Source organism: Saccostrea echinata, unplaced genomic scaffold (assembly GCF_033153115.1).
Source record: "Saccostrea echinata isolate AGI-Se365-2 ecotype Australia unplaced genomic scaffold, CSIRO_AGI_Sech_v1 ptg000047l, whole genome shotgun sequence".
Taxonomy (NCBI): domain Eukaryota; kingdom Metazoa; phylum Mollusca; class Bivalvia; order Ostreida; family Ostreidae; genus Saccostrea; species Saccostrea echinata.
The window spans coordinates 4,809,104-4,833,986 of record NW_026889796.1 but is presented as its reverse complement, the minus strand read 5'-3'; the positions used below and the strand labels follow the sequence as shown (position 1 = coordinate 4,833,986).

Below are 24,883 nucleotides of genomic sequence, written 5' to 3'. Positions count from 1 at the left end.
TGTACTTGATATAGTTCAGAACATTCATTATCAGATATTTCCAATAAATAATAGTATCTTAAGGGCGAATAAATGTTATTTTGCAGTCAGAACATAAAACCGTTCATTTAAGCTTTGATCATAAAAAAAGGACATTTCTTCTATTGTGATTTATCGATGGTTAGAACCGGTTATAATAATAGTCTTTCGATAAGTTGCTTTAATGATAAACGAAAATTACTAGATCTATACTTTAGTACATCATTTTATATAACTCTATAGTTTTAGTTTAGACAAATATACACTTGTTTTGTCGAGTTTGATGCATGATATATCATTTAAAGGGGAGAAAGCTTCAAAACTTTAATTATCTGAGATTCATTCAAGCTACAAAGGTGTAGCATTTTGAATAGAAGGAGAATAATCTGAATAAGATAAATTTAAATTGATACTCAGAAAAGACATGAGTCTTGCATTTTTTTTAAAATAATTTCAATAGTTACTTAAGTAACTTATTATTTAATTAAAATAACCTTTAGATGGGTTTTGTTTATCATAAACATCCTTAGACCTCGATATAACACGACTTTGGAGAAATCTTTAACAAATATGTTCATCTAACTTGAACTATCCTATTAAAAACTTACTGGCTTCGCATAACATCTATTTTTTTTTTTTTTTTTTTTTTTTTTTTTTGTAATTATTTTAACTTGTGAGACAAGGAGCTTTGCTTTTACCTATTCCTGATAATCTCTATGCAGGCTTGAAAACGTGAAGTCTTGAAAATTGATCCGTTTGCAACAAATTGCATGTTCCTTATCAATTAATAACTATATTGTTTCGCTTAAAAAAAGAGTGCTCTTGTGTGAGTTTAATGCCCCGCCAAAATAGATTTTAGTGATTATAAATTTCTTCTGAAAAAACAATGAGAATTCTGTAGCTGCATCCTGTGAACGTTTTGAAAACACCAAATAAAAGGATAAAACTGAATATCTGAAAAAAAGATCTTTAATCAGCATAGACTTAGCTCATTGAATGCCAATACACCGACAGAATGGCGACAAGATCTAGTGTTATCCCTAAAGAGTGGTGAAATGAACATGTTTTGTGCGCAGGTAAAATGTGAATGGTTGTTCCAAATCTAAAAAATGTGAAAAATGTGATTGCAAGTGATAAATGTTCACATAAAGATGATAAATATCTGGTGAAATAGCAATGATTTTTCAATTTAAGATTAACATTTTTTTTCTATTCAAGAAGCTTATATATTCCGTATCGCCAAATTTCAAGTCCAACATAACTTTAAAAGGGTCGGTTTAATGACAACCCTAATATATATATTGTAAATATTCATTTAACTTCAAAGTTAATATATTTATTTTCATTTTGAATTAGACATATATCTAGATTTTTTTTCTGCTGGATGAAGTCTTGATTATTGTTTGCTAATAATGGTGGTCGGTACATCTATAAATACACAAAGAAAAAGTTTTTTAAAAAAGAGAGAATTAAAAAAGTCAACATTTTGAAACGTTTATTATACTTCAAAATATATATGAAAAATTAAGTGAAACATTGGATATAAAATGCAAAATATTATACATGTATAAGAAAAAAATGCAATGTGTGAAAAAGGTGTTCAAATTACCTTAACACATTACAAGTAAGTTGAATAATTTTATCCTGCAATTTTCATGGTTCTATGGTGTAACTAGCTTTTTCATGCCCAGAAAATGTGTCTTTTATTCATACTAAACGTCATAAAATCATATCAATACAATAATGGTCTCTAGCTGTTAGTGGCATAAATGAGATAACGATTTAACATAAGAAGGAATTATTTTTATTGAATTTTTGTTGCTCTATCTTCTAACAACTGTTGTAGACAATTAAAGGGCTTTATATGACCTACTGATTAACCACATGAATTTATTGTAATGTTCACAACACTTAAAAATCTAAAAGATTTTAACTTATTCCTTATCTTTATTTTCTTGATAATCAATTTTGTGCACAACTTCCCCGCGGTTTTTGGTGCCCTTTCCTGCTTTGCATTACAAATCAGCATTAACCTAGAAAAGAAAGCCGTATTTCATATTACTTTACTCGATTAATGCAACTTACTGATTGTAAAACAAGGTTTTTCATTGTTTATTTTTCTTTGAACTATGTTCTTAATTGGTGAACTGCCTTTCCAAGGATGTACTCTCACGAACAATCTATTTTCATTTATAAAATTAAAAATCTTTTCATCTCTCTTGACGGCTTCTCGATAATTCGATAATGGCCATTTCTGTAACAAAATCAACTTCATCACAAGACTTAGATATCAGCCATGATATTTGATTATTGCGAAAATGGTCAGTTCTATCAATTTTATGTTCTTTAATTATCGTTCTTAATGTATATAGTTCTTTATTTTGGAGTTTTACAAATGCATATAATTATATGTATCTTTTGGAACTCTGTAAATGACATTTTTTATTACATGTATCTGAATTACGTTTTTGATAAATTTCTTGAACTGAATCATTAGATCTGCTTATTTATAGCTGTTTACCTGTAAAATAATGCTAGGATATTTGCATTCCTGTTCCCTAGCACTAAATATTACAATCTTGAGAGAAAGTACCTATTTGTAAATCACTGTAAAACATCGAAAAAATTCTGGGAATAGGTTAGAAAGCTTGTCAAAGGAACATATCGCCACCGCAAAGTCACGTGATAAGTAAATAACTACCAAATAACGGAAATGCGTGAGAAAAGAAAACCTGCATTAATAGAAGCTTACTAAGGCGAAGTCCGATACATGCAGGTTTTTCTTTTCTCACCAAATATCTTTCTCCCCCTAAATCCTGAATTCATAGCATATGACAGCATGTAACAAATTTATCTCACCGAAGACCTTTATCAGTAAATACCAAAAAGGAAATATAGAATATTAAAAAAACACTTTATAAAATTACATAGTCCGTAATTTTACATTGTTTTCGTTGGGTACAAGCAAAAGGTATAGTTGATTGATATTTAAAAATTGATCTTCTCAAGACAGTTCTCTTTACACCCACTTAATAATACCACACTTTTTGCACACGCATTGTATATTTGCACATTTTTTTTCTTTATCATCACTTTCATATGATAAATGTATATAAAACATATGAAGTGTTAAATTTTGTAATTTCCACAATAGTAATAATCATAATAAATGGCTTATTATGGAATATTATAATTCTACACCCAGTATACTAGTCATCACAGTCTCATTGTTGTATACATGTACATGTGCCATTTCAGAGCATTTAAAATGCATGTATCAAATGGAATTTCTGAATTTAACCTAATGGACTTCGAAAAATCAGGAATGATGTTTTACTGCCTTCTGGGAGAAATGTTTCCGATCTGAGTACATTTTACCATATTTGGATATTGTGCCACCATGTAGATTTCTACATGCCAGATTATAGATACAGTGTATTAATCATCACATGTTTATTATGTTAAATAATGTTAAATACTGAGTAATCCGTATTAAACTTCATACAAAATTATTGAAGATTCACGATAATGTGGTACATCATTTTTTAAACTGGCTTTGGAATTGGCTTTGAGACAATTTTTCTCATGTTGTCATTTTTCCTGGTCAGACTGAAGCTAGTATATAAGGTTTATCATTAATATCATGAGATTTAACAACAAGTATTCCTTTTAAAGGAATGATCGGCATTGGGTAATAAATTCAGCATTAGGAAATGTCTTGAAATAACATTGTAGACATCTCCTTTTGTAGAATGAGAGACATGAAATCAAATGGACTAAACCTTTGTAAAGAAACCGATCACAATACATCTGCAAATAAATTAACTTGTCTATCAAACTTTTTAAAGAGTTCTTAATTAAAGTTACAAATAAAATAAAACTTTAGTACTCATGCATGTATTCTGCTGAGTTCCAGACCTAGTCAATTTTAAAAACGATTTTTTTTTCTTATTAACAGGATTAGTATATTCATAGCAAAGTTAAGCCAAAGAAAATAGTTCAAACGACCTTGTACATAACTCCAAAAGAATTGTGTGTGCAAAATCAATCCACACATTCTATAATTAGAGATATCGTCAACATGGTCATCGTAGGTAGACTCTAGAAATTGTGATTTCAATTAATTAATGTTATGGCTATGTGATATGTGAAGCACCTTTTTTTAATCATCGTTACGGTAAAATTCAAAATACATCTAAACTGAAATCAGTGAGATTTGAAATTTCTTTATAAACTTCAATATGCTGAAAGTCCACTATACTATAAATAGAAAGATCGGTCGAAACCGATCACAAAAGCAATCACAGTGTTTGATTGAATCATCATAAGCAGACACACGTCCTAGAGAGAATCTTTTCCCTTACATATACATGTAAACAAAGGGTTTTCCTGGTTTTTTAATCCAACAAAAGTTTTTGAGGTTTTAACCAAAAGATTCGTGACTCTTACTGTCTAATGTCGAGCGATTTGTATTTATTTTCTATTGTTTCTACTTAATTTAGGCACATTGGATTCAATATGGGTGAATTTCACGACTTGCAAACTGAAAGGCAATTATTTGATTAAAGCACTTTTGACAAAATTTTGACATTGAATGTGGGTATTCTTATATTCATTTTAAAAAAAAATACATCTTACTTGACTGTCAACCAGATTTCTTTTAAAACCTATCAGGTAGGCGTCAACCCTAAGACATTTAACATAGAAAGGGACTGTTCCTTCTCCAAGCGCCCGACATTAGAAGGGAAATTCACGGGGTTTTGGATAAGACCAAAAGAAATTTCACTTGGCAAGTTAGGCACTGGCACGATAAAGAACCCTCACAGCTACGGCCGTACATGTAAGCGTCATACATGTATGCATACAGGTGGATCAAATTTTGTCTTTGTGTCTCATCAACTAGAGCAGGTGAAATCTAAAAAATGAGTGAAAATTTTCTCGAATTGGACGTCAAGCAACACACAATCAATCGATATACTGATATATCTATCGGTCATAATGAAAATATCTATTTATTGATTATTTCTGTTATTTTAAACGGTTACAATACATTTTTAATGTATAATAATGACAGAAAATCATATTTTTCACACAATAAAGTGTTTTTCCAGCATTTGAAAAAAGTGATAATGAAATATGGAGATAACGAACAGTATTCAAGCTCAAAGTCCATTAAAACAATACAAAATGGGAGCAGAGCAAACACGGACCTCTAAAATCAGAGTTAGGATCAGGCGCCATGCCATGCAGAGAGCATCCCCTGCTGACCAGTCACACCCGCCGTGTGCTCCTTGTCATGGTCGGTAAATAACGGGAAAATCCGTCAACAAATCAGTGTGTAAATAATGGCCTAACAATTAATATGAAAAACGTCAGTCAGCATATTATGACTTAATGATAGATTGTATTTGCTTACAAGATCATTGTATCGACCATAGAACTTACGAATTGATGACTTTCAACGAAACTGTCGTTATTCTTGTTTCATCAACTTGTTAGTCAATAACTTGTCTCGTTTTAGAAATTGTTCATACTTAGAGCATGCTATTGCGTATCGAATCAACTGAGAGATATACACCCCATATGCAGGTGATAAGAGTACATGTATATTGCTGCATAAGTAAGGAAAGTTGACGATTGAAAAGTTAAAGTCATCACGTTTATAGTAAAGCTTGGTCCTTAGATTACCATTAATGTCTTTTTCTAGTAAAATATCCGAATATAAAACACATGTGTCAGACTCTGTGGCATCTTTTATTTCAATTTCAGTGGGATATATCGTGTCGACATATGAATGGAAATAACTGTTGTTAATTGATAATACGTCTTCGATATATCTTAATTCGAGTTGAAGGCCGCAGCAATAGACTTCCTTTTCTCATGTATAAGATTTTGAATAAATTCTGCTTCATATGAATACACAAATTAGGTCTGCTAACGACGGGGCGCAATTGGTATCCATGGGAATTCCAATAGATTGTTGGAAGACCTGGTTTCAAAAAACCACATAGATATTGTCAATCAGAAACTCGAGCATCTTTTTAATATCAACTTCAGAGTTTTTGTGTGTACAATCAGAATGTTTTTTTAACAAAATAATTTTGCAAATGACCATGACAAGGTAAGTAAATTTACGAGTTCCATTTTTATTGAGAAGTTGTCAATGTAGTCAAAAAGCCTGGACTTTAATTTGTCGTGGGGAATGGTTGTATAGAGAGTTGAAAAGTCGTAAGTTTTGGTGAAATTTTGTGATTTCAAATTTTCCAAAAGTTCCTTGGAATTTAAGTATCCACATCTGATTTGCACAACTGAATATATTGTTTCACAGTACTCCTGAAGTTTCTCCTTTACTGCTGTTAATATTTTAGTGAGAAGTAAAGAAAGAGGCTTGGTAGAACATTTACCGGAACCCGCTATGTACTAGTATCTTTGTAAGGATTTTTCTGAAGTTTCGGAATCCAATATAAATATGGTAATTCATGATAAATAATTTTCAACAATAGCTCTAAATATTTGGGATTTTTACCAGGAAAGTTGTCAATATTTCATTGCAATGCATGATCATTAAAATTAACACTCTCATTATCATTTTATATGCCATAAATTCTTATTTTGACATATACTGATTGCCATGCTAAGGATAATTATTCAAATGATATTTAACAATAGATGCTGTTTCAGAAGACAAATTTATTGGAAATTTTCATTAGATATTTTTAAGAGGGTCGTTAGTATCACAAACATTTCTAAGTATATAATCTATGCAACTTGAAGTGTATTTAAAATGATTCTCTCACATATACATGTTAAGTAAGAGAGACATATTTTCATCGTTGAGATTTAGTTAAATAGAAATATATTGCTGAATATTGGTTTCAGTGCAAAATTAAATGATTCATTTCAATAAAATATCACTTTTGGAAAAAAAACCCTCTTGGTTAACCTTTTGAAATCTCGTGGTCAACCAATTCATATCAAATAGTCCTCCGAAATGCTTCTTTTGTTTCTTTTCTCTAATTCATAAAACAAAATGAAGAGTCATTATATTTATTTGATACTTTTACATTTTTTACTAAATACAGTCCAAATTCTTAAATCGGTTATAATTACAGGTGCTTGCAGTCTATACCCCATTCCTCTTCTCCCAAATGTACGAGGGTCGTTAAAAAATTACGCGAAATCCTTGCACAGAAAAAAACATTTGACGACATAATCAAGCAAAAGTCACACATTATATAAAAGAATCTATACTTTCATGTTAAAATTTTGTAAAGCGATATCAATTTTGGGATATTTAACAGAACATATTAAGTCACGGTGCAGTAAAATTTTCGATCTCACGGGTATTTTAAAAAATGTTAGCTTTCATTTCCTCAACATTTTCCCTCATTGTTTCGTACAGTTTTGGTTACGTTATCCACTCAGCATAAACATCCATATACTGTTTCTGGTCCAACTTAAACACTATTAAACTAGTAGAGTATATTATAGTTTGTTTTAAACCCCAAAACTGCCGATATTTCTGAAGAATTGTGTGATTTTGGTCACTCTCAACCACGTTTTTAACGGTCACTACCAAGTTTTCGTCAATGATCTTCTTCCATCCCCTTCGAGCTCCGGATTGCCTTTTACTGAGGTCGTACCGTCTGAAATTCTCTTTTTTTTAATTTGTAGACAGGTGTCAGGAATACCGCTGGTTTGCTACGTTTCATCAAGCATATTATGGGTTAATGTTGGCGTTCACATAATTTGATAAAAGTGCACTGCCCCGTTAAATCACGAGACGTGATTTTTGCAGTTGTTTTCAATTCTTTTCATAATCAATTTACTTACAGTTTCTAAATTTTTCTTTCCCCAAAAATGTAAGGACATTTCTACATAACAAGTTTAAAGGATATGATACTTGAAGTTAGTAACCCTGGTATGACCAGTGTATGAAGACGAAGGGTAGGAGGGGCTTTCGTCAGGGAGATGTGTTTACATATGGTTATATACATGTATTTAGTCATATTTTAAGACACAAATGTCCAATGTATCAACAGAATGTAAGTTTCTAAATGTCATTTATATAGTGACATCAAAATATTAATACAAAATCAACCTGCTGGTGTAGATAAGTAATTCTACACTACATAATAATGTTTGTTTTGCCTGGGTGATATGTTCAGTACGCTAATTTGTCGCACATGAACATTAATTAGGAGTCAGGCACGAAAAATGTCCTTTTGAAAACACCTTTATGCCTCGCTTAGAAAATTAAATGAGACTCGTCTGGGAAATAGAAGATAAACACACACCTTAAAAACTTTTCATATTTTATGATGAGATAAAGAATTTATTAAATTAAAAATTTATGTCAAATGTGTTACTAATAACTTTCTGATCCGTTATTATTTTTTTCTTATTTTAAATCCGATTCAAATTCTAGTGCTACACTATTGGATTATTGATTTTTATTTTCATTATTTTTTATTATGATTATTCTTTGGGTAAAAAAAACTTTTTAATTATAAACATTAATTTTTTATATAAAAAAAGTAGAACGACTGATATAAATTGACAGAACTGATTCGTAAACAAAGGAAATCACCATGCGTTAATTAAATTCGGATGACTACACGAACAGCTAATATTTTAAGTCTTTCGTTCACCGAATTCCCTTGAATTTTGTCAGCTTCATAATGCAATGAAAAAAAAAACATTGACAGAAAAAAGGGAACAGCAAGAAAAGAAATATAGTGAAGATATTATTAAAATACTCGGAAATCACTAATTTTATCATTAAAAAAATTACACAGAATCAAAGAACGATTTATTATCATTCAACATTAGTCACTAATTAAAGATAATATACGTATAGACAAGAAATGTTCTTATAGCGAAAACATCTAGGCTAAAGATGTTTATGCAAATATTTTTTTTTACTGCAATGGTAACTCCGATAAGTTGCACTATAACAAAAAATATTAATATTGATCTAATAATTACAAGGATTAAACTAATCGAAAACTTGTGTCCTATCTTCCAGAGATATGATGAATATAGTATAGTTATACTAAAAAAGCATGATAAAACCGCAAGCTCTGGCCAACACAAAGATTAGTGACAAATCATTTTCATAAAAGCAAAACACAATTAATGCAAAAAACAATAGGAGCTCAAAATAAAATTCTTTCAACGAAGTATTCAAAGGGGGCTTATTTATACTGAATCTTCTGAGTTTGACATTTTTAGGATTTCTGAGTCAAAACAAATACATTGGAGAAAATTTAATACCAGTTATACCAATACTAAGTGTAAGGGGTTCAAAACACTAAAATCCATCACCAGTGCAATCGTTTTTCATTTTCGCCTAATCGTTCGACATGGAAAAGCAATTTACGTCTCTAACACAATAATTCATTCAGAATTTATTCGGATAATGTTTTTATGATTAGGTAATTTTAGCACATCGAATAAAATAACACAACCGAAAGAAAGATCCTTTTCTTTTCAAACATCAATTGTATCATTTGTATAACATAGTCATCCCTAATCAGATGTTCAACTCGACATTTAGATATATCGACGACGTATTATCAATTTACAATACTTATTTCCATTCATATGTCGACACGATATATTCAAGTGGGCTTGAAATGAAAGATACCACAGAGTCTGAAAAATCTGTTTCATATTTGGATATTTTACTACAAAAAGACGTTTATGGTATTCTAACAACCAAGCTTTATGATAAACGTGATGTTTTGAACTTTTCAATCGTCAACTCCCCTTACTTATGCAGCAATATACCCTTATCACCTGAATATAGGTTGCATATTTCTCAGTTGATTCCATACGCAAGAGCATGCTCTACGTATAAATAAATTTTAAATCGAGGTAAGTTATTGACAAAAAAGTTGATGAAACAAGAATATCAACAGTTTTGTTTAAAGTCATCATTTCGTAAGTTCTATGGTCGATACAATGACCTTGTCAGCAAATACAATCTATCATTAACTCATATGCTGACTGACGTTTATCATACTAATTGTTATGCCACTATTTACGCACTGAATTGTCGGCGGATTTTTCCGTTATTTCCCGATCATGACAAGGAGCACATGGAGGGTTTGACCGGTCGACAGAGGATGCTCACTCCTCAATGGTACCTCATCCTAATTCTGACGTTTTGGGGGTCCCTGTTCGCTCTGCTCCCGATTTGTAATGTTTAAATGGACTTTGAGCTTGAATACTGTTCATATCTCCATATTTCATGGTGTCACTCTATCGTTTGAGGTTGAATTTTCTTACACGAAAGAATTAAACTGGAGTTTGTTACTTAATACCGGTATTAAAATTAAAGGCATTTGTGGTATGTAATCCTTTTATTTTATGATTGAAAATATCTCGCAAATACAATGTAGCACTGTTCAGTACCTGTTATAATTATTGCAAATTAAATGCCATGTTAAAAAAGTTTCATACGAAAAAAAAAAATAAGAATAAGTAATCACGCTCAAAAGTCCAATGAAACAACACAAATTGTGAGTAGAGCAACATGAACCTCTGAAAATATAGAGATGGAATCAGATGCCATAGAAGGGAAAACATCGCCCTGTCACCCATCAAATCCGCTCTGAGCCTTTTTCTTGATCGAAGAATGGATTTTCCAGTTGGCAATTTGATATCTAGAAAACGGCTTAGCAATTTGTATTAAATATGTCAGTCTAATTTCGACAGATTGTAATTGCAAACAAGGTTATTGAATCAAACAGAAAATTTGCGAAATGTTGACTTTTAGCGAGATTCTTGGTACCCTTGTAACACCAACTAATTTTTCAGTACCCTGCCTCAGTTAAAAATTGTTTGAACGAACAGTAATCAAACTCAAACTCCAATGGAAGAATACAAATTGTGAGCAGAGCAAACACGGACATCATAGGCGGGATCAAGTGCCAATGAGGAGAAAGCACCCACTATTCCGCCGTGTGCTCCTTGTCATGATAGGGAAAATGGAAAAATTCATAGACAATTCTGTGTGAAAATGGCCTAACAATTGGTATGAAAAACGTCAGTCAAGATAAGACAGACAAAATAGATTGTATTTGCAAATAAGGTCATTGTATCGACCAGAGAATTTGAGAAATGTTGACTTTAAAACGGGGCTGTTGATATCCTTGTATCATCAACTTATTTTTCAATAGCTTGACACGTTCTAGAAATTGTTCGTACTTAGAGTATACTCTTGCGTATCGAGGCAAATTGGAAACATAAGCTCCAAATACAAGTGATAATGATACATGTGTATTGCTATACATAAATAAGGATAGTTGACGATCGAAAAGTTGAAGTCTACGTTTATCATGTGTTGAATCAGAATGATTTTTAACAAAGTAAGACTGGATATTAACCAATTATAAGATTTGAAAATTTCTGAGTTCTGTTTTTATTGAAGAAGCAGTTTTCTATAATTTCAAAAAAGCCTGATCTATTATTTAAATTGAAGAATTGGCGCGTAAAGTATTGAAAAGTCGCACGTTTTCATGCTATTGATTTTGGTAAAATTTTGTGATTTCAAAGTTTCTAAAAATACTTTTTTTAGTATCCACATTTGATAAACACAGTATTGCATACCTCCGTCACTGCTGTTAATATTTTCGTGAGGAGCAAAGAGATTTGGTTGAACATTTACTAGATATTGCAATGTGTCTTTGGTGTGTCTCTGGTTGTAAGATATTTTAAGGAAGTTTTGGTATCAAGTATTGTTATGATAATTCAGATTCAATTTGGTTGCTGGGATTATTGAAAATATTTAAAACTGACGTATGATTTTGAAGAATCTCCTCCTTAGAAAGGGAACTATGAGTATATCTTGGATTACCTCTTGTAGAATTAAATCCAAGTTCTTCTATAATGCAATTGTAATTCTGAGCCTTACAAAGAAAGATTGTATTGTTACAAGCTTTGTCAGTTGGAATCAGTGCATACTGATAATATAATCTTTTTAATTCTTTAATTTTGTTTAACTCACTGAAGGCAGAAAGATAGAAGGTTCGTATTTTGCCACTGAACCATTTAATACAAGATTTCATGTCTATATCTTATATACTTTTTATCAATTCTGACAATGTGACAATGTCTTTTCCTTCATTTTTGACCTTGGGTTATATTCGTCTCCTCGTAAAATTTTCTTGCTAAACGAAAGTTTTGCAATATTTGTAAGATATACAGAGTGTAGACTTCAGCTTGAACTATGGTAGAATGCAAGACTGGGCCTTTTTGTGACTAAGAATGTTGTAACGTTGAAAATACTTGGGAACAGAAACACTTGGCGGTAGATATAAACACTTAAAAAATTAAATTCAGGAATATACATGTACATGCATATTCAGAAAAATTACTTATCATATCGATTCAAAAAATTGTCAATTCCCAATGAAACTTGAGTTCGGCATGTTTTGTTATATGTAGATAAAATATTATGCTTTCTTGTTCTACTTTGAAAAAAAGTATATGTACTGCTGAAAGCAAATTTACCATGTAATCCATGTTTAATTTTTCTATGCTGCGGGAGAAAACCTTCCCATAAAAGTCATTCCTCCTTATTGTACCTCGTCAACTCTGAGATAATTAATTGCTTGGCAATACTCTTAATTGACTCTCTAAAGACGTTTTCAACCTTGCGATCATGTTAACTTAATTATTTGCAAAGAGCAAATGCGAGAAAAGGTGCCGATCACTAGATTTAAATTCGTACCGGGTAAATATTTAATCTCATTTTTGTTTTACCTCAATCACGGTCGTTAAATAACCATGCCAATTCCTTAACATATTGAAAAGAAATATACAGGATAATTGTTTCCATTAGGTATAGCATGTTAAAACGAATAGGTCGTTTATTTTACTTTGTGAAATTTTTCACGCCAATATTGGGTGGGCGATTACAAACCTCCAACGAAAAATCAAAACACGATGAAAACGCATTTTGCTGGAAGTGATTAAAAAGGAAAATAAACTTTTCTTTAGCATGACTTGCTTTCGATGGCGTGGGATATACGGACGCTTATCATATACCTGAAACGTGTAAATACCGAAATATTGACAAGTAGCTGTTCCCAACTGAAGTAATCAATGAAAACAAATAAAGCATTTAAATTGCACAAACGTAGCAATTTGTGAGATCGGAAGTGGACACTTTTTTACGATTATCGAAAAAACGAAATAGCGTAAAAGATTTTCTTTTGCTAAAAACGCGGGAGCGAAGCTTTGGAAAACTTTGAAGCTATTTACTTCCATTAATAATTAACAGATAATTATTAGTTTCAGGGAGCGATGAATTTTTTAACAATGTTGACAAAGCATTGGGAAGGGACTATAGATCGCGTCCGTGTGCTCTCGTTTTAATATAAATCTCTTTAATCGGACCCTTAAATCAGGATCAAAGATTTATAACAGTTTAATACGGAATCGGTGGGTAGGTTTTTTTTTCTACAAGAGCCGTGACTTCGATCGTCACTAACTCAGCGTCCCTAGCAGAACATATTACCGCACTGGATAAGCAAGACGCTCTGACGTGCGACTGGTGCGTTTACTAACAGAAAGGTAGGCTGGCATGACTTTACTCTTCACAGGAATGTTAGACATAACTTAATTTATTTAATAAGTTCTGTCATAATTATTATTAATTTGGTTTAAATTGCCATTGTTTGTAGACCACAGTATATATATTTTCTATAAAGCATTTTTAGATCTCTTTCATAGCTATAGATATAGCTGTTGAAAACACTGATCAAATAGCTGTAATTATTTTGTTTTAAGATTAAAAAGGCTGAATGACTTTTAAAATATAGATTTTAAAATGAGATAGTATGGCTGGCTAGGTAATAAAAACTTGTGTATGTTCTCATGAAACCATGGCATATATCAGTATAAACAATGCTACTCGATTTTAAACTTCATCAAGCAAGAAAAGCTTTGTTTACATTTCATGTAATTTCTGTAATTGACTAAATGGAAGTAAAAATAAGGTCTCATTGTGTATTACTCCTGTTGGAGAGAGAGACAGAGGGCTCCTTTGGGATCACACAATTTGATTTCTGGGTCACCATCTTGTTTGCTAAAATGGTCTTATAGTTTATTTTACGACATCAAGATCCTCTTTTAATGGGGTTTTAGTGAAAATTCTATTGTTGGAGTTGTGATCAAACTCCTATAACAGGCTAACTGGGCGAGATGTTTTTTTTTTTGATCAGAATGTGTCATTAATTGATACTGGTGCACAATTAAACGTAGACCAGTTGTCCAAATACAAAAAATAGTTTTAAGACATTGATTTTAAGTTATTGATTTTATATTAGATTTTTTTATTTATCAACCAGGAGATTTATAATTGTATTTTATGGTTTATCTTCTCAATCTTCTTGGCAAGATAGAAGTAAATACATTAATGCATATACCTGTGAAAACTGGTCCGGAAAATTTAAGCTGAGGCTCTCAAACTTTATATTTTATGCACATAATTTTTCCTTATTTTTAAATATGCCAATCATATTTTAGAATTTCAAAATATGGGCCAAATTACTCATTTATGGAACCAGAAGACTTAATGCAAAATTCACTGCGAGTTACGGATAAAAGGCTAATGAAGGCTATTTAACAGACAAGGAAACTTTTGCCAATGAATAGTTAAAACAGTCGATTTCGATCATTTCGTTTCAACGGCTCTGGTATTTAGATGATTCTACATAAAGGAATATTCTTCGGAACAAAAGCTTTATTTGAATGTACATATTGCGTAAATAGGCCAAATCATGTTTACAGATTTGACATTTCGTTTAGCAATCCTTTGAAAAACCAAAAAAAAAAAAAAAAAAAAAAAAAAAATGAGTCCATCTTTTAATCTTGGCCCATTATCCAAGAGTCTTCGATCGTAATTTGTCCATACTGCGAGCTTCGAGATCGTTATAACTCTTCTAAGATAGACGTATTAGATGTCTCCAGAACCGCACGGAAAAAAATTACATAAGATCTCGCTAGAAACGACCATTAATAAACCAAAGGAACAAATCTGAATAATTTGTATATTATTAGCCAATTGTCATATGTATCTTGTTGTGGGTTTGTGAATGCTAATGTACTGTTATCTTGGGGACGAAATCGATTTCAGGTCGGGTTCGGTGGATGTTGTTTGTCCCCAACATGTCCATGTCTGAAACTTCATTAAAGGGTTTTGTTGAGCAAATTTCGTCTTTATTTTCACTGTTTATTGTTTAATTTTGGTCAATCCCATGTCCATCCATAGCGTTTGTTTACATAAAATTCCTTAAGGGCAGTACACCGATTAAAAATCAAATTCTTGGCTGATTTAACGAACATTTTATAGATTAACAACTTGAACAAACCAGTTTAAAATTTTAATGGGAAGAAATTTCAGAATTGGCGTATCATTCCATCTACATCCTTAAGGATTTTAATTAGAAAAAAAAATCAATCTCTTCGGACCGAGTACAGAGATTTCTAATCTAAAAGCCATTTTGTTTAGCTGGAAATCTATGCCACACAGAGCGTTAATTAATAAACTCTTTGTACCTTTCCCTGTCAACATAACTGTTAATAAACTTCGTCAGATGTCATTTTTGTTCTTTCTCGAAAGTTCATTATTGATGTGAATTAAATACGTAAATCATTTATACAACATCTTAGACAATCCCAAAGTATACATATGTACATGCTAATAGACAGGCGTTCATATTTGTACTCTACTTCATATACTTGTCGACTTTTTCTTGATTTCATGTTTTGTTCTCCCGATTAAGAGAGGAGAATACTGTGTACGTATTTATAAGCAAAATCAAATTGTGTAGGATGAAATTCGTCAATCAAATCTTTCTGTCAAAAACACGTAAAAAATTTATACTTCCCATAACATATGTTTCTTGCAAGGATACCAAAGATCTCTAATCTTAATATAATGTACTACAGTCTGGACATTATGATGTATAGGATCAGACTGAATCTAAATTTGATGTATTCACAATCTCTCGAGAGTATTTAGAACAAGGTTTATGTAACCGATTCCTATTAAGACATTGAAAATACATGTACTAGAGTAGATGCTTTCAACAGTTGGCTTCATCAACCTTGATATCTTTAGATCTAACAGCAGATTTAAAATTCATCTCTGAAGAGTTATGTTACACACAATGTGTAAAAACTACCCATGATTTTTCAATTATGTCACTTTTTTCTTCAATATTTTTCGTTTATCGAAAATTGATCAAATAGTTTAAGGAACGTTTTCGTCATTTTGTTTTTAAGATATATTCAGAAGTTAATCATATAATTTAAAATCTGTATATTGTAGCCTTGCTATTGCTATATTTCTTGCGTGTTAAGGTTGTATGCTTATATTCAGCATCCTTCAACTTCGAATGCCATTTGCTGATTGACCTTCCTTTGGGAGCGATATAAATATGCTATGAATAATGACCAGCAGATTTAACATCGTTTAATCAAGTGAGCCATTTTGCACTCCACTGAAAAAAATTCAACCTCTTGTTACTTTCACTCAGTAGGAGCCAAAAGATATAAAAAGGAAAATCAGCTTGCTTACAGTATTTTGTGTTCGTAAAGGCAAGTGTATAGATCTGAATAGTCATCAATCATTCCGGATCGGTCTTCTTTGACGGGTTCAGATTTTGTATCATCCCTTCACTATCCGCTGTTTCAGCCGATGTATCAATCACTTCCTTAATCATGCGTCTGGTTATACTTTTCTCACTTTATCGGAAGAAAGAACGCTCTAGTGTGCTTTGAGAGAAAAAAAGGCGGTCAAGTTATCCATGCATGACTTCGCTTACTAGGATTTCCAGTTTCTTTAATTTGATCAGTGTAATTCCATCTACCTTTTTTAAATATTTATGTCTAAGACTGAAAAAAGTCATCAGTGTAAAACCATCTGGAAACGAGAATTTTGTGGGGCAAAGGAGTTACATGTAATAATTTTAAAACCTTCATAATGAAGGTATACAATTTGCTTGAAGTCAATATAACACGTACATGTAATTAAAGAGACCCGGATTCATTTGTTGCATACTTTGTATTTTATATTTTTTCATACATTATTTGTGTATTGCTTGGTGTAATTTTTTACAGCATTGGTTGCATAATATGTATAATATCATGTTTGCTTTTTAAAGGCCAACGTGTATCAATTTCAACCATAATTAAAAACCAGTAACATCTGTTTCAAATGACGTATTGTGTTCTGATATTCATTAGCATCATAAATTAGGTGTTTATTGTCAGGTTTTAATATTTAACTACATCACAAATAGAGCGTGTATATAAAATGAAAATTTCCCAATTGTTGCATGCTTACGTTCATTAATTTTATATCAACAAATAATTTGATATATTTTATGTTTTTATAATTATAATTATGTAATTTTTTATAAACAAAAAACATACAATTTTTCAATCACCGTGTGAGTTAAAATATTGTCGACCTGAGTGTAGGGTGGGGGTTAAAAACAAGTATTAAATTTATCAATCGTAATGCGTCTAGAACTTGAAGGATAAGAAGAGGAAGAGGGTGTTCAAAACTTACTTTTAAAAATGCAACCAAATTAAATAAAAAATTTAAAAAAAAAACTTTTTACAGCATAAATTGATTTTTTAGTCATAAAATCACCTGCATTTTATACCCCGAAAGAATTTGCTGGATTTTAATGTTAAATTTGAGAAGCATGTATGTATTAGCTGTGGCTAAAAATAAAGAATGAAGCTCTGTCAACATAATTCTTTAAAACACACACACACACAAACAAACATGGTCCTCATGAGGAAAGACGACACCATTTGAATGAATTTTATCTCTTGTCATCAACGTAAAAAAATTAATGTAGCCTGGCTTTTGAAGTAAAAACACACTTGCTCAATCATTATGCTTTATCATGATAATTTTTAATACAGCGCTACGACATTTGATTAAATTTAATGGAAAAAAGTATGTAAATCAATGAACTTGAAAAGAAAATGTATGGATTCCGGGTTTTCAACACACTAGGTCACAATATGTTGCTGTAATAAATATATATATATATATATATAACTGATCCTGATCTAAATATAACATCTCACTACTGGTGGTGTCTCTGATGTCAGATTTTTTTTCATTATTCCTGGTCTCTTCTGACCTTCTTTTTTAGATTGCTAAATTAATATATTATTTCCAATTTGGGGGGGGGGGGGGGGGGCTAACATAGTTAATAGATGCTTCCATCAACTTTTAGCATTAAGAGAAAATGTGACGGCTTTATATAAAACGGATCAAATATCTATTTTCCGTTAGATCATTGTCTATAAAATGAAATTTATTTTAATAATACATACATACATACATATATACATATATATATATATGCAGGTATTAATAGTCATTTGAGAGAGAGAGAGAGAGATTTTTAAAAATAGAAAATAGTTTAAGCAAAACGAACAAGAGGCAAATTTTATACTTTTCACCATTTCATCAACGATATGAGCAATAAAGAAAAAAAAAAACTCAACACCAATTCGTCTAATACAAAGTACATGTTGGAGGCGATAAATACTCTTAAGCAAGATGTCATTACAGAATTGATACAAAACCACAAGTTTTACGATCAATATGTCTTTTGCAAAACAGCTCTATTACCAAAAAGACCTTTCAGAAAATTCCACTTTTCAGAAGTCTTCATGGCATCATTAGACGTTTTCTTACCCGCTGTGATGAAAATGCTAATGGCGGGGACAACTTCCGCTTTACTTTCCACATTTTAGTCCTTAATACCTTGATATGTGTGTGGCAAGAGTTAATATTTTGAGGTTAATCTTTCTGAATCAAATTTACAAGACCCATTTGATATATATGTTTATGTTTAATGCAAACATTCAACATGTTAATTTAAATAGTAAAAACAAAACATATCGGATCGCTTTAGAAGTGGTCTTTATCGGATATGTTTATCAAAATATTTTGAAGATTTCTTTAAACCTCGTAAAAGATACAAGCACCAAGAATAAGATTTACAGCATTTAATTAGCAGTGCTAAAGATAACCGTTTACTCTATGCTGAATTGAATGAACTTAGAATTTTTAAAGCAATACACTTCAGAGCATATTTTACAAGTTTTGCAACCTAGATTTATTTTTACACCTATCAGAAAATATTACTGTCATCACTGCAGTTCTCACCGAGTCGAAAATAAATGCATTAGTTTTTTTTTTTATATGTGCGATATCATGTCAAAAGCAACTGGTTCAAAAATACAGACGCCAATTCTTCCTCCAAATGTTTATATATTTTAGAGATAGCACTCCGCTAGAATCAAAGGCGGCAGTATCATATCTGTTATCCTAAGCATGGAATCGCTCAGTTTTATCAGAAAGGTTGGGTTAAACCGTTTTGACTTTCTCTCCTATATTTTTTTTTCTTCTGTGGTTTTATATAACCACTTCTACATAAACCCTTACCGCTTTAAGTTTTTATGTGTTTTTTGGATGGATGTTTTAGTCTTTATAATTATATGGGTGTCAAAGTTTTCTATTTTTAAGACTTTATCATAAAGCATGTTACATTTACGGGCTCTTCAGAAGAGAAAAGATGGTGGCAAGAAAAACGAGCAAATGAGTGAACTTTGCTTAGGCATCCACGAGATTGACATTTACCTAAAAGTTTACTTTTGTGTTTTTAAGTGTACACCCGTATTTTAGCACTATCCTGATTTGAGGACCCTGTCTTTGTGTGTTTATATTTGAGCTTTGAGCCGACATTTAAGTGCACTGTTCTAAGAAATATTAAAATCATGTACCAGCCAAAGGGATCGACACGTGCCGATATACTGAATTAAAAGAAGGAACAGGCAATAATCAAATAATCAATTTTGTTATTTTGCACAAGCTGATGCCACGGTTATTTATTTTTTATCAATGTTTATTCAGTGCTGCAGTGGTGCAGAAGAATGATATGCTAATATAAAGTGTTTTCTCTTCATTCTCAGGACATTCACCGGGATATAACTGCACGGTTCCGGATCATATACTAGGACAATAAAACTGGGAAGAGATCAATGCATTGTCTAAGGTAAGCCCTTTTATCATTGTTCATGTAGATCGTTACACGAGATTATTTCAGTCTTAATTACACTATTAAATGTAGAGTTTTTTTCCACGGTTGATAGACAATTCCGTTTATTGACAATATACTCCTTCAAGACGACTTTAACAAGACTTGCTTACCGTGCATTAAGTTATAATATAATAATGATTAAAAACTCTTATGGTGAAGCAGTTAAAGTTTCAAACAAATTTAATTTGTTTTTCTGCTTATTGAGTATTGTAGCCTATTACATGTATTGATATCTTTCTTTTTATATTGCACTAAAGAAAATTTATTTATTCCTCTATTTCAAAACAAATGCTAGTAGTTTAAATGTAAAAAAAAAAAAAAAAAAAAAAAAAAAAAAAAAAAAAAAAAAAAAAAAAAGCAGAGACAAGTGTGATCCCTGAATGAATTTAAATACAATGAGTGAAAAGTAAATTTATTTAATTTTTAATTATTCTTGTAACCTAAAACTTCTTACCCACTAAAAAACACATTAACTGAATTTCTAAGTTATCAGTAATTGATACTTCTGTTGTGTTGACTGGGTCGAGGATGATACAAATAACTTCTTTTTTGTTGAAAGCTTTTATTTTCTATCATCCTTTATCAAAGATGATACCGCGGTACATTAGCAGATCAGAGTTGAAAAGGGCATTGCATGAAATCGTAATAACAGAGATAAAATAAATATTAGCATGTTCCCGGTGTGTAGCAATTTAGGGGTTATGTTTTCATGGATTGTGGGGGAGTTTTGAGATTTTTCCTAGATAATGTTCTCAAGATGGAAACAGCGTTTCCGGGTCCAAGCTGGTTTTTCCTTTTAAAATACTTCATTTTCCTTCAAGCTTTATCGAAAGTGCTTTTTCTTATCCCGCTTGAAAAAGCTGTTGAAGCTATCACCGAGTAATTCGATAGATATAGCGTTTTAACAAATGAATGCTATTATTTTAGGTTCAACATCCATTAAGATGATGACAAGCGATTTCTGAGCAGCCACGGAGCGATAAGACTATCAGAAACTAGCCATCTTCCTGCACTCGGAGCACAAGATTTTTAATTGCAGACCGAAACATGGAACCATACAATGGGACTATGATTTACAATGATCTTTTCAATGTTACAACGTACGACATTCGATTGGACAATAATTCCGATACTTCGTTGACATGTCCAGAAAAATCAAATGATAATGGAACGGAATTGACAGGGTTGTACAAATTCAATGTTATGTATGCAGGAGTTCACGGTTATCTAAGTGTAGTGGTGTGCCTTTTTGGAATCGTTGCAAATAGTGTTAACATTGTCGTTTTAACAAGAAAAAATATGCTGTCCTCGACAAACGTGTTACTCACGTGGCTTGCAGTGGCAGATCTTTTCACCATGCTGAGTTATTTCCCCTTCGCTCTTCATTTTTTCATCTTTAAAGAACCTGAATTGTTTTATTTTACGACACGTTACTTCGGGTGGATATGTTTCCTGCTTTTTCATGCCAGCTTCAGCATCGTTTGTCATACCGTGGCTATTTGGTTAACAATAGCATTGGCCATATTCCGATTCTTGTACATTTGGTTTCCCACAAGGGGTGCGACATATTGCTCTCTTGCAAAGGCCAGACTTGCTATAACCTGTACTATTGTATCAACTATCATATGTCTTGTCCCAAATTACATCATCAATGTGAACGGACAGATGTTATATTGCGATCCCAAGACGAACACAAACGAAACTATCCACACCATTGAATACCGTGTAGGTGGGGTGTTTGGCATTTTAGAAAAACTAAATTATTGGGTACAAGCAATTTTTGTGAAGCTTATTCCGTGTGTAATGCTTACTATTCTAACCGTCCTGCTAATTGTAGCAATGCACAAGGCTTACAAGAAAAGGATGGCTCTCAAAAATCAGGGGAAAAAGGACGAGTCGGACAAACATAACGAACACAACAGAACAACACTGATGTTGTTCACCGTTGTTGTCCTATTTCTGATTACAGAGTTCCCGCAAGGTGTGTTAACTCTAATGAGCAGTTTCAATAAAGAGTACCATCGAGAAATTTACGAAAATTTAGGGAACCTTCTCGACATGACGGCTCTGTTGAACAACTCTATCAATTTCGTCCTGTACTGTACCATGAGCAGACAATTTCGCCATACATTCATTAGTATATTTTGTAAGTGTTGTCCAGATAAGAAGCCCGGATGGAGAAAAATGGGAGTCGTAAGTACGGAGAAAAATGGATTCGCCACTGTTACAACACATGTGTGACATCATATTCCAAAAATGAACTTCGTACGGAAGAAAATCAATTAAAATTGCTTTGTGACGAGTGGTATCTCGTAAAAGCATTTTCACATTTCCATATTTAAATTTCCTCAGATCCCTGGATTTACATACCCCAGGACATCGAAACACTGGTGCAGAGAAAGTGACTGATGACAATGCCAAGTTAGTTGGACATCTGCGTTCTGATTGTAACGAAACTTGTCCATTTGCACGTGATATTACTTTATATTTTAATTTACTTAACACTATCGTAGAATCATGAAAAAAAGAAAAAAAATCTGCATGTTACATAGCTGCCAAACAACTAGCTAATAATAATTTTTACACAAAGTATTGCAATTTATTACAAATTATAGCACGTTTTAAGAAGTATGTTTTCTACTTGTCTACATATTTATGTCGATGCTAGATTCCTACATAAACATGTAGATCAGTGTCAGAATTTGAACAAACCAATTTCATTTAACACTAAAATGAAAGTTTACATAATGAGCAAACCGATTCTTAAAACTCTGCAATTAGTACCGGTGAATGTAGTTTTTAATTTTTTGTAAATATCATGTTTTGTAAAATTCTTTTTTGATAATCTTAGTCCTGAAATACATGTACTTCATTTTTTCCCCTTTGAAAATGCCAAAAGCGATGGCAGTTATGAGCATTTAGATTTAGTTCTCACCGATTTTCAAAAACGTTAACTATCTCAAAAAGTCTGTGAACCTAATTTTCCCCCCTTGTGCAAACTCTTAAAAATACCTCTTCATAACAAATGTATAAATAATTAACATGCGCCTATTAATAGTTAAGAATGCAGTTTCCCGTTTCTGATTTAATTTAATTTAAAGAAGAGTTTATTTTTTTTAAAAGATCGATCCCTTAACAATGAGTTATTTAATTTTTTTAAGCTAAAAAGTATGTTGCTATGAATGATTTATTGTGCCAGGTTGTTTTTGTTCGATCTCCGATCTGTTGATTGTTCGTAAGTGTAATTTTACTTTGTGAATGAAATTGTAAATATTTTTAGCTAATCAGCCCCCCACACATAAGTAGTAAATTGTATATATACACATTGTCTTGCGGTGTTGTATCTGGTATCTCGGTTCGATTCCCCTATTTTAGCTTTAGATATATGTCATTCAAGGGATGATTTTATCAAATATAGAATATACATGAAAGATGGAAATATTTTTACAAACTAAAGATTGAATTTGATGACGTAATTTTTCTTTAGGTTGGGGGCATAATTAATTTAATTGTCTGTCTTTGTATTTAGCTGTTTTCTTGTCTGACTAGACCTTTTTCTTTGTATACTTTTAACTATACTATTAGAGACTCCATTTTGTATTAAATTGAAGGTAATAATTCAGTTTTTAGTTCAAGGTCAGGCTTATTCAAATGAAAGGTCAGAAATGTGACCCTGTATTGCTATGGTTAGATTTAATTTATGAGCTCAGTAAAAAAAAAAAACGTGTCCATTTTTCACAAATAAAATCAGGCTTGCATGCATCCCTATCAGCTTTCCTCATTAGCACAAAAAAGCGTTTACAGATCTGCAAATTGCACATCAACAGCATTGCATAAAAGCTGAGAGCGCATAATTAACACGTCTGTAATATTACTATATGCCACGTCATCTGGTGTCATTGTCCGTTAAATTGTACCTTTCGAGTGTTGAACTGTTTCCTAGACATTTTTAAGACTTGAAATCTCGTTATGTAAGAATCCAGAAAGTTTTTATTAAAAAATTCAGTTATTTTTTTAACTTCCGTCCACTAGTACTATTCTGAAAAAAACGTCAGCAGTATTTAATGCATAAAGTTTCAAAATGAATGATATCATTGTTTCTGGACTGTTTATTCAATACCTTATATGGTATGAAAAGATAATTTTATAACAATGATCGTTATTATCGGCAAGATACTATTGGATGTTTTCAATTACATCATCATAGAAATGTGTTAACACTTTGTTTTTGTCTTGTTATTTCATGTATAAAATGCCTTAACACGTTTTCGTCTTGCTGTTATAGAGAATTGTGAGTGTATAAGTACGTGTATTGACTGGTTGTCAGTTGTGAATAAAAGTTGTCGTCATGAAAACAGTGTGTTTATGATGCTTCCACCATTTGAAATTAACGAGTAGTAAGAAATTACTGAAATCGATATTGTCCGTAATTTTGTGTATATTTCGAATGAGAAAAATACTTGGCATAAAATTTTTTTTTCTCCTCTTAGCAACATCCATTATGATTTCGAAGATTCTCGATCAGATCTCAAAGGTAACGAGAAAACTTTGTGTAGTTCGGCGAGGTCGGTACCTCTAACCATATAAAGAAGTAAAGCAGGGGTTGCGCACGAGATTAACTAGTTTAAATTTAAAGTACAAAGTACTTTACAAAGTAAAGTGTGAACGGCATTTAAATGGTTGCACACAACAGACATATGAACATAGGTTTGTTA

The 24,883-nt window shown here is 31.8% G+C and overlaps 1 protein-coding gene across 2 annotated transcripts in view; it reads left to right on the top strand.

Annotated features, from left to right (window-relative positions):
• The window catches only part of LOC133202375 (G-protein coupled receptor dmsr-1-like), a 29,192-nt gene extending 4,669 nt beyond the window's left edge, over nucleotides 1-24,523 (top strand). Inside the window, exons 1-3 of one of the 2 annotated variants that reach the window (XM_061338191.1) lie at nucleotides 13,580-13,602; nucleotides 20,041-20,123; nucleotides 21,096-24,523. In XM_061338191.1, coding sequence (XP_061194175.1) covers nucleotides 21,216-22,409 — 1,194 coding nt within the window. In that variant the 5' untranslated portion in view covers nucleotides 13,580-13,602; nucleotides 20,041-20,123; nucleotides 21,096-21,215 and the 3' untranslated portion in view covers nucleotides 22,410-24,523. Of the gene's footprint in view, nucleotides 1-13,579; nucleotides 13,603-20,040; nucleotides 20,124-21,095 lie in introns of those variants that run through there. The other variant, XM_061338190.1, reaches the window with a different exon arrangement.
• The last annotated feature ends 360 nt before the right edge of the window (nucleotides 24,524-24,883 follow it).